General features: G+C 48.7%; 1 protein-coding gene across 4 annotated transcripts in view; it reads left to right on the forward strand.

Annotated features, from left to right (window-relative positions):
• Positions 1 to 1226: 1226 nt before the first annotated feature.
• LOC110487799 (vascular endothelial growth factor receptor 3) overlaps positions 1227 to 10508 on the forward strand; it is a 255210-nt gene continuing 245928 nt past the window's right edge. For 3 of the 4 annotated variants that reach the window (XM_036943557.1, XM_036943558.1, XM_036943559.1), the window contains exon 1: positions 1227 to 1614. In XM_036943557.1, coding sequence (XP_036799452.1) covers positions 1557 to 1614 — 58 coding nt within the window. In that variant the 5' untranslated portion in view covers positions 1227 to 1556. The remainder of the gene's footprint in view (positions 1615 to 10508) is intronic. The other variant, XM_036943556.1, reaches the window with a different exon arrangement.

Below are 10508 nucleotides of genomic sequence, written 5' to 3' on the forward strand. Positions count from 1 at the left end.
AGGAGGAAGAGGAGAGAAGACGGGGAGGATGAGAGGGAGAGAGGAGAGGGGGAGGAGAATAAGAGGAGAGGGGGAGGAGGAGGGGGGGATTAAGAGAGAAGGAGGAGAGAAAAGGGGGGAAGGAGAGGAGAAGGGGGGGTAAGGGGAGGAGGAGAGAAGCGGAAGAGGAGAGAAGAGGAGGAGGTGAAGGAGGAGAGGAGAAGGGGAAGAGGTGAAGGAGAAGAGGAGAGATGCTTATTCCCAAAAGCCTTGTGCGTGTGTGTGCGTGCGTGCAAGCATGTGTGTGTGTTTGTGTGTCCGGTGTGTGTGTGTGTTGAGTGGAAGTGATACCGATGGTCACTCTGTTTACCGCCTGTCTGTAAGAGTAGGGGTGTGTGTGTGTGTGTGTACGTGTGTGTGTGTGTGTGTGTGTGTGTGTGTGTGTGTGTGTGTGTGTGTGTGTGTGTGTGTGTGTGTATGTCAGTTGTGTTATTGGGTGGAAACACCATGTTCTCATGCATGGAAGATAGTGATGGGAAGAAATATATAGCATCTCTGAGGGACTTAAAGATCTCTGAGGAACTTAAAGATCTCTGAGGGACTTAAAGATCTCTGAGGCTGAAATTGATATTGACAGACACTTTTGGCATGACCTTACCAGAATCCAATTGTACATTCTTAACCATTAAAACAAGTTTACAATTCTGCTAAAAAGTTATTGTTTTCATATGATCCTGAAATAAATGGAGGGGGACTGAATCAAGTCTATAATAATAAACTCCCATTAACTAATTTAAATGCCAGAAGGTTCAAGTTGTAATCGGGAAATTAGGAGGAGACTGAGTCAAGCATATTGCTTTCATTAACTCGTCTATTTATGTCTAAGGTTACAGTTAAAAATGGTGAATTGGTAAATGACTTGGATGAGAAGTGTTGAATTTCAAGAGAAGCAACAGTGACCTACCAGTTAAAGGAAGCAGTCTGAGGGGGTGATAATGTAGTGTTGGGGTCGCATCTTCACTCCAGGAAGGACATTTGTCATTCCTCTACGGTGACTGGAGGGCTTAGCCTAAGTTATTAACGAGAGTTGTGTGTGTGTGTGTGTGTGTGTGTGTGTGTGTGTGTGTGTGTGTGTGTGTGTGTGTGTATGTGTGTGTGTGTGTGTGTGTGTGTGTGTGTGTGTGTGTGTGTGTATGTGTGTGTGTGTGTGTGTGTGTGTGTGTGTGCGTATGTACGTGTGTGTCCAATGTGCCCGTCCCAGTAAAATTATTGTGGTGTCCATTCAGGTCTTGCTGAATCCTTTTGTTTTTTAACAGGAAAAGAGAAAAACGCTTTTTTCCCCCTCTCTCTCTCTCCTCTATTTCACCCATGCACATCCTCCTCGCGTGGTTCTGGTGACAGAGTCACGGTTTCCCGGTTCCACAGCAAGCGCACCTGAGTTTGTCCCATTCAACTCACAGACTTTTTTTTACTTTCCTCCTTTCTCTCTCTCCCTGCACTCATCAACACCTCAAACACGCGACGTTTTGTAGTAAAATAATCATCGGTTAAACCTTCGCAGGACTGGAGAACTGGAAATGAAGAGAGATTTGGCGTGTTTCTGTCGGATTTGGGTTGGGATCGTTGCTGCTTCAGGTAAGTGGAGAAAGACGTTTTGTTTGATTATCAGACCGTTTTTGAATAGCTGCACGCAGCAGCTAACAGCGGCAACAAGTTGGGGGAGGGAGGTGTGGGGATTCGGATAGCATCTTTATCGTGTGTTGATCAGAGTTTTGTAACAGATGTTGAATAGAATAATAATAACCAATTATTTTTTAACAATAGTTAAATAGTTTTTCCTGTTAGTTTTAATTAGCAAAAAGTTACTGAACCGGCCGACTTGATTGTCATATTAATTGACATTACAGTCTGATATGACAGAAGTTTGATAAGTCAAAAATCATGCTAAAATACAGATTGAGTTATAAAGTAGATGTGATCCTTTCCTAAATGCGCAGAGAACATTCATTTTGAAATATAGCTCTAACTCTAAAACTACGGGTCCATCTGAATATGACGCTGTCATACTTCATCTATCGACCTAACTCAGGGTTTTTCTTATTCATTGTTTTTTTATTTAAACAATCGCTTTTAAAAGTACGATTGCTTACTTGTGAATGAATGGGAAAACAGCTTTGTCTCCGGACCACGATGTGATGGTCTGTGGAGAAAGATACATTCATTAGATACAGGATGGTTTAGTGTCATTATAAAACGCACCGTCACTAGGGGGAGTCTTGGGGTGCGTCCAAATGAAACCCTATTACCTTTCATAGTGCACTGCTTCTGACCAGAACTCTATGGGCCCTGGTCAAATGGCCAAAAGTAGTGTACTATGTAGGGAATAGGGTTTAGTTTGGGAGGCAACCCTAGAGTACCAACATACCAGCCACATGATAAATAGGGGGTTAGGGTCTGAGGAACCCTCAGCCTGGTTAGGGTCTGAGGAACCCTCAGCCTGGTTAGGGTCTGAGTAACCCTCAGCCTGGTTAGGGTCTGAGGAACCCTCAGCCTGGTTAGGGTCTGAGGAACCCTCAGCATGGTTAGGGTCTGAGGAACCCTCAGCCTGGTTAGGGTCTGAGGAACCCTCAGCCTGGTTAGGGACTGAGGAACCCTCAGCCTGGTTAGGGTCTAAGGAACCCTCAGCCTGGTTAGGGACTGAGGAACCCTCAGCCTGGTTAGGGTCTGAGGAACCCTCAGCCTGGTTAGGGTCTGAAGAACCCTCAGCCTGGTTAGGGACTGAGGAACCCTCAGCCTGGTTAGGGTCTGAAGAACCCTCAGCCTGGTTAGGGACTGAGGAACCCTCAGCCTGGTTAGGGACTGAGGAACCCTCAGCCTGGTTAGGGACTGAGGAACCCTCAGCCTGGTTAGGGACTGAGGAACCCTCAGCCTGGTTAGGGTCTGAGGAACCCTCAGCTTGGTTACGGACTGAGGAACCCTCAGCCTGGTTAGGGTCTGAGGAACCCTCAGCCTGGTTAGGGTCTGAAGAACCCTCAGCCTGGTTAGGGACTGAGGAACCCTCAGCCTGGTTAGGGACTGAGGAACCCTCAGCCTGGTTAGGGACTGAGGAACCCTCAGCCTGGTTAGGGTCTGAGGAACCCTCAGCTTGGTTACGGACTGAGGAACCCTCAGCCTGGTTAGGGACTGAGGAACCCTCAGCCTGGTTAGGGACTGAGAAACCCTCAGCCTGGTTAGGGACTGAGGAACCCTCAGCCTGGTTAGGGTCTGAGGAACCCTCAGCCTGGTTAGGGTCTAAGGAACCCTCAGCCTGGTTAGGGACTGAGGAACCCTCAGCCTGGTTAGGGTCTGAGGAACCCTCAGCCTGGTTAGGGTCTGAAGAACCCTCCGCCTGGTTAGGGACTGAGGAACCCTCAGCCTGGTTAGGGTCTGAGGAACCCTCCGCCTGGTTAGGGACTGAGGAACCCTCAGCCTGGTTAGGGACTGAGGAACCCTCAGCCTGGTTAGGGTCTGAGGAACCCTCAGCCTGGTTACCAGTAGTAGGTTTCATTAAATGAACCGACTGTTTTACATATAAAATATATATACCCGTATTTATATGTTTTTACATTGTAAATGTGTCTGTAAGTATGTCTCTGTTAACCTGTGTTAAATGCAGTATTGATTGGTGTTGAACAGCGGATCATTTGGGCTCCCGAGTGGCCCAGCGGTCTAAAGCACTGCATCTCAGTGCTAGAGGCGTCACTACAGACCCCCTGGTTTGAATCCAGGCTGTATCACAACCGGCTGTGATTGGGAGTTCCCATAGGGTGGCGCGCAATTGGCCCAGCGTCGTCCGGGTTTGGCCGGTGTAGTCCGTTATTGTTAATTAAGAATTTGTTCTTAACTGACTTGCCTAGTTAAATAAATATGACATTTTTTTTTTTAAGTAAATAAGGCCAGAGAGAATACCAGGTGTCTGCTGGTGAACATACAGGTTGGAGTCATGAGCTTTATTCTTGTTCGTCATTGATTGATGTTGAATATGGTTTCTGTGTGTTTATGTTAGCCAGCAGGTTCAGCTCATGTTATATGGAGATGTGTCTGTAGCTCAACAAGCAGTGTGAAAGTTAGTCATTATTGATTGGTGTTGAACAGCTGTTCATGAAGACCAGAGAGGATAGCTCAACATCCTTGTTTAATTTCATTATTCTATCACTCGTCTCCTAATATGGCTCTAGTTGATCGAGTTGGAGGTTCCGTGTGTGTCAAATCAAATCAAATCAAATCAAATTTTATTTGTCACATACACATGGTTAGCAGATGGTAATGCGAGTGTAGCGAAATGCTTGTGCTTCTAGTTCCGACAATGCAGTAATAACAAGTAATCTAACTAACAATTCCAAAACTACTGTCTTGTACACAGTGTAAGGGGATAAAGAATATGTACATAAGGATATATGAATGAGTGATGGTACAGAGCAGCATAGGCAAGATACAGTAGATGGTATCGAGTACAGTATGTACAAATGAGATGAGTGGCATAGTATAAAGTGGCTAGTGATACATGTATTACATAAGGATACCGTCGATGATATAGAGTACAGTATATACGTATGCATATGAGATGAATAATGTAGGGTAAGTAACATTTATATAAGGTAGCATTGTTTAAAGTGGCTAGTGATATATTTACATCATTTCCCATCAATTCCCATTATTAAAGTGGCTGGAGTTGAGTCAGTGTCAGTGTGTTGGCAGCAGCCACTCAGTGTTAGTGGTGGCTGTTTAACAGTCTGATGGCCTTGAGATAGAAGCTGTTTTTCAGTCTCTCGGTCCCAGCTTTGATGCACCTGTACTGACCTCGCCTTCTGGATGATAGCGGGGTGAACAGGCAGTGGCTCGGGTGGTTGATGTCCTTGATGATCTTTATAGCCTTCCTGTGACATCGGGTGGTGTAGGTGTCCTGGAGGGCAGGTAGTTTGCCCCCGGTGATGCGTTGTGCAGACCTCACTACCCTCTGGAGAGCCTTACGGTTGAGGGCGGTGCAGTTGCCATACCAGGCGGTGATACAGCCCGCCAGGATGCTCTCGATTGTGCATCTGTAGAAGTTTGTGAGTGCTTTTGGTGACAAGCCGAATTTCTTCAGCCTCCTGAGGTTGAAGAGGCGCTGCTGCGCCTTCTTCCCGATGCTGTCTGTGTGAGTGGACCAATTCAGTTTGTCTGTGATGTGTATGCCGAGGAACTTAAAACTTGCTACCCGCTCCACTACTGTTCCATCGATGTGGATAGGGGGGTGTTCCCTCTGCTGTTTCCTGAAGTCCACAATCATCTCCTTAGTTTTGTTGACGTTGAGTGTGAGGTTATTTTCCTGACACCACACTCCGAGGGCCCTCACCTCCTCCCTGTAGGCCGTCTCGTCGTTGTTGGTAATCAAGCCTACCACTGTTGTGTCGTCCGCAAACTTGATGATTGAGTTGGAGGCGTGCGTGGCCACGCAGTCGTGGGTGAACAGGGAGTACAGGAGAGGGCTCAGAACGCACCCTTGTGGGGCCCCAGTGTTGAGGATCAGCGGGGAGGAGATGTTGTTGCCTACCCTCACCACCTGGGGGCGGCCCGTCAGGAAGTCCAGTACCCAGTTGCACAGGGCGGGGTCGAGACCCAGGGTCTCGAGCTTGATGACGAGCTTGGAGGGTATTATGGTGTTGAATGCCGAGCTGTAGTCGATGAACAGCATTCTCACATAGGTATTCCTCTTGTCCAGATGGGTTAGGGCAGTGTGCAGTGTGGTTGAGATTGCATCGTCTGTGGACCTATTTGGGCGGTAAGCAAATTGGAGTGGGTCTAGGGTGTCAGGTAGGGTGGAGGTGATATGGTCCTTGACTAGTCTCTCAAAGCACTTCATGATGACGGATGTGAGTGCTACGGGGCGGTAGTCGTTTAGCTCAGTTACCTTAGCTTTCTTGGGAACAGGAACAATGGTGGCCCTCTTGAAGCATGTGGGAACAGCAGACTGGTATAGGGATTGATTGAATATGTCCGTAAACACACCGGCCAGCTGGTCTGCGCATGCTCTGAGGGCGCGGCTGGGGATGCCGTCTGGGCCTGCAGCCTTGCGAGGGTTAACACGTTTAAATGTCTTACTCACCTCGGCTGCAGTGAAGGAGAGACCGCATGTTTTCGTTGCAGGCCGTGTCAGTGGCACTGTATTGTCCTCAAAGCGGGCAAAAAAGTTATTTAGTCTGCCTGGGAGCAAGACATCCTGGTCCGTGACTGGGCTGGATTTCTTCCTGTAGTCCGTGTTAGTCCCTAGCTGGGTGATTCTCATGAAATCCATTTTAAAATGTCTTGCTCCTACCTAGCTCCGACCTTGCTCAGACCTAGCCCCGGCCTAGCCCCGGCCTAGCCCAGATCTAGCCCCAACCTAGCCCAGACCTAGCCCAGGCCTAGCCCCGACCTAGCCCCGGCCTAGCCCAGACCTAGCCCCGGCCTAGCCCAGACCTAGCCCCGGCCTAGCCCCGACCTAGCCCCGACCTAGCTCCGACCTAGCCCAGACCTAGCCCAGACCTAGCCCCGGCCTAGCCCAGATCTAGCCCCAACCTAGCCCAGACCTAGCCCCGACCTAGCCCCAACCTAGCCCAGGACTAGCCCCGACCTAGCCCAGACCTAGCCCAGGACCTAGCCCAGACCTAGCCCAGACCTAGCTCCGACCTAGCCCCGACCTAGCCCAGACCTAGCCCTGACCTAGCCCTGACAAAGCCCCGACCTAGCCCTGACAAAGCCCCGACCTAGCCCTGACAAAGCCCCGACCTAGCTCCGACCTAGCCCCGACCTAGCCCAGACCTAGCCCCAACCTAGCCCAGACCTAGCCCCGACCTAGCCCCAACCTAGCCCAGGACTAGCCCCGACCTAGCCCAGACCTAGCCCAGGACCTAGCCCAGACCTAGCCCAGACCTAGCTCCGACCTAGCCCCGACCTAGCCCAGACCTAGCCCTGACCTAGCCCTGACAAAGCCCCGACCTAGCCCTGACAAAGCCCCGACCTAGCCCTGACAAAGCCCCGACCTAGCTCCGACCTAGCCCCGACCTAGCCCAGACCTAGCCCTGACCTAGCCCTGACAAAGCCCTGACCTAGCCCTGACAAAGCCCCGACCTAGCCCCGACCAAGCCCAGACCTAGCCCCGACCTAGCCCCGACATAGTCCTGACCTAGCCCCGACATAGCCCTGACATAGCCCTGACCTAGCCCTGACCTAGCCCAGAACTAGCCCCGACCTTGCCCCGACCTAGCCCCGACCTAGCCCAGGACCTAGCCCAGGACTAGCCCCGACCTAGCCCAGACCTAGCCCCGACCTAGCCCTGACAAAGCCCCGACCTAGCCCAGACCTAGCCCCGACCTAGCCTTGACATAGCCCTGACCTAGCCCCGACATAGCCCTGACCTAGCCCTGACCTAGCCCAGAACTAGCCCCGACCTAGCCCCAACCTAGCCCCGACCTAGCCCCGACCTAGCCCAGGCCTAGCTCTGACCAGAAGAGAACAGAAAGGAACGAAATCCCCATCAGTCCACTGAGGACAGTCTCAGCCCAGCTCTCCTCACAACCAGGGTGGAGAGGAGATGTACTAATCCCCATCAGTCCCAGCTAGTAGAGGACCTATTAATCCCATCAGTCCCAGCTAGTAGAGGACCTATTAATCCCATCAATCCCAGCTAGTAGAGGACCTATTAATCCCATCAATCCCAGCTAGTAGAAGAGATGTATTAATCCCATCAGTCCCAGCTAGTAGAGAACCTATTAATCCCATCAGTCCCAGCTAGTAGAGGAGATGTATTAATCCCATCAGTCCCAGCTAGTAGAGGACCTATTAATCCCATCAGTCCCAGCTAGTAGAGGACCTATTAATCCCATCAGTCCCAGCTAGTAGAAGAGATGTATTAATCCCATCAGTCCCAGCTAGTAGAGGACCTATTAATCCCATCAGTCCCAGCTAGTAGAGGACCTATTAATCCCATCAGTCCCAGCTAGTAGAAGAGATGTATTAATCCCATCAGTCCCAGCTAGTAGAGAACCTATTAATCCCATCAGTCCCAGCTAGTAGAGAACCTATTAATCTCATCAGTCCCAGCTAGTAGAGAACCTATTAATCCCATCAGTCCCAGCTAGTAGAGGACCTATTAATCCCATCAGTCCCAGCTAGTAGAAGAGATGTATTAATCCCATCAGTCCCAGCTAGTAGAGGACCTATTAATCCCATCAATCCCAGCTAGTAGAGGACCTATTCATCCCATCAGTCCCAGCTAGTAGAGGACCTATTAATCCCATCAGTCCCAGCTAGTAGAAGAGATGTATTAATCCCATCAGTCCCAGCTAGTAGAGGACCTATTAATCCCATCAATCCCAGCTAGTAGAGGAGATGTATTAATCCCATCAGTCCCAGCTAGTAGAGAACCTATTAATCCCATCAGTCCCAGCTAGTAGAGAACCTATTAATCTCATCAGTCCCAGCTAGTAGAAGAGATGTATTAATCCCATCAGTCCCAGCTAGTAGAAGAGATGTATTAATCCCATCAGTCCCAGCTAGTAGAGAACCTATTAATCCCATCAGTCCCAGCTAGTAGAGAACCTATTAATCTCATCAGTCCCAGCTAGTAGAGAACCTATTAATCCCATCAGTCCCAGCTAGTAGAGGAGATGTATTAATCCCATCAGTCCCAGCTAGTAGAGAACCTATTAATCCCATCAGTCCCAGCTAGTAGAGAACCTATTAATCTCATCAGTCCCAGCTAGTAGAAGAGATGTATTAATCCCATCAGTCCCAGCTAGTAGAAGAGATGTATTAATCCCATCAGTCCCAGCTAGTAGAGAACCTATTAATCCCATCAGTCCCAGCTAGTAGAGAACCTATTAATCTCATCAGTCCCAGCTAGTAGAGAACCTATTAATCCCATCAGTCCCAGCTAGTAGAGGACCTATTAATCCCATCAGTCCCAGCTAGTAGAAGAGATGTATTAATCCCATCAGTCCCAGCTAGTAGAGGACCTATTAATCCCATCAATCCCAGCTAGTAGAGGACCTATTCATCCCATCAGTCCCAGCTAGTAGAGGACCTATTAATCCCATCAGTCCCAGCTAGTAGAAGAGATGTATTAATCCCATCAGTCCCAGCTAGTAGAGGACCTATTAATCCCATCAATCCCAGCTAGTAGAGGAGATGTATTAATCCCATCAGTCCCAGCTAGTAGAGAACCTATTAATCCCATCAGTCCCAGCTAGTAGAGAACCTATTAATCTCATCAGTCCCAGCTAGTAGAAGAGATGTATTAATCCCATCAGTCCCAGCTAGTAGAGGACCTATTAATCCCATCAATCCCAGCTAGTAGAGGACCTATTAATCCCATCAGTTCCAGCTAGTAGAGGACCTATTAATCCCATCAGTCCCAGCTAGTAGAAGAGATGTATTAATCCCATCAGTCCCAGCTAGTAGAGGACCTATTAATCCCATCAGTCCCAGCTAGTAGAGGAGATGTATTAATCCCCATCAGTCCCAGCTAGTAGAGGACCTATTAATCCCATCAATCCCAGCTAGTAGAAGAGATGTATTAATCCCATCAGTCCCAGCTAGTAGAGGACCTATTAATCCCATCAATCCCAGCTAGTAGAGGACCTATTAATCCCATCAGTCCCAGCTAGTAGAGGACCTATTAATCCCATCAGTCCCAGCTAGTAGAGGAGATGTATTAATCCCCATCAGTCCCAGCTAGTAGAGAACCTATTAATCCCATCAGTCCCAGCTAGTAGAGGACCTATTAATCCCATCAATCCCAGCTAGTAGAGGAGATGTATTAATCCCATCAGTCCCAGCTAGTAGAGGACATATTAATCCCATCAGTCCCAGCTAGTAGAGAACCTATTAATCCCATCAGTCCCAGCTAGTAGAGGAGATGTATTAATCCCATCAGTCCCAGCTAGTAGAGAACCTATTAATCCCATCAGTCCCAGCTAGTAGAGAACCTATTAATCCCATCAGTCCCAGCTAGTAGAGGAGATGTATTAATCCCATCAGTCCCAGCTAGTAGAGGACATATTAATCCCATCAGTCCCAGCTAGTAGAGAACCTATTAATCCCATCAGTCCCAGCTAGTAGAAGAGATGTATTAATCCCATCAGTCCCAGCTAGTAGAGAACCTATTAATCCCATCAGTCCCAGCTAGTAGAGGAGATGTATTAATCCCATCAGTCCCAGCTAGTAGAGGACCTATTAATCCCATCAGTCCCAGCTAGTAGAGGACCTATTAATCCCATCAGTCCCAGCTAGTAGAAGAGATGTATTAATCCCATCAGTCCCAGCTAGTAGAGAACCTATTAATCCCATCAGTCCCAGCTAGTAGAGAACCTATTAATCTCATCAGTCCCAGCTAGTAGAAGAGATGTATTAATCCCATCAGTCCCAACTAGTAGAGGACCTATTAATCCCATCAGTCCCAGCTAGTAGAGAACCTATTAATCACATCAGTCCCAGCTAGTAGAAGAGATGTATTAATCCCATCAGTCCCA

The sequence above is a fragment of the Oncorhynchus mykiss genome, chromosome 14 (assembly GCF_013265735.2).
Source record: "Oncorhynchus mykiss isolate Arlee chromosome 14, USDA_OmykA_1.1, whole genome shotgun sequence".
In the NCBI taxonomy this organism is placed as follows: Eukaryota; Metazoa; Chordata; class Actinopteri; order Salmoniformes; family Salmonidae; genus Oncorhynchus; species Oncorhynchus mykiss.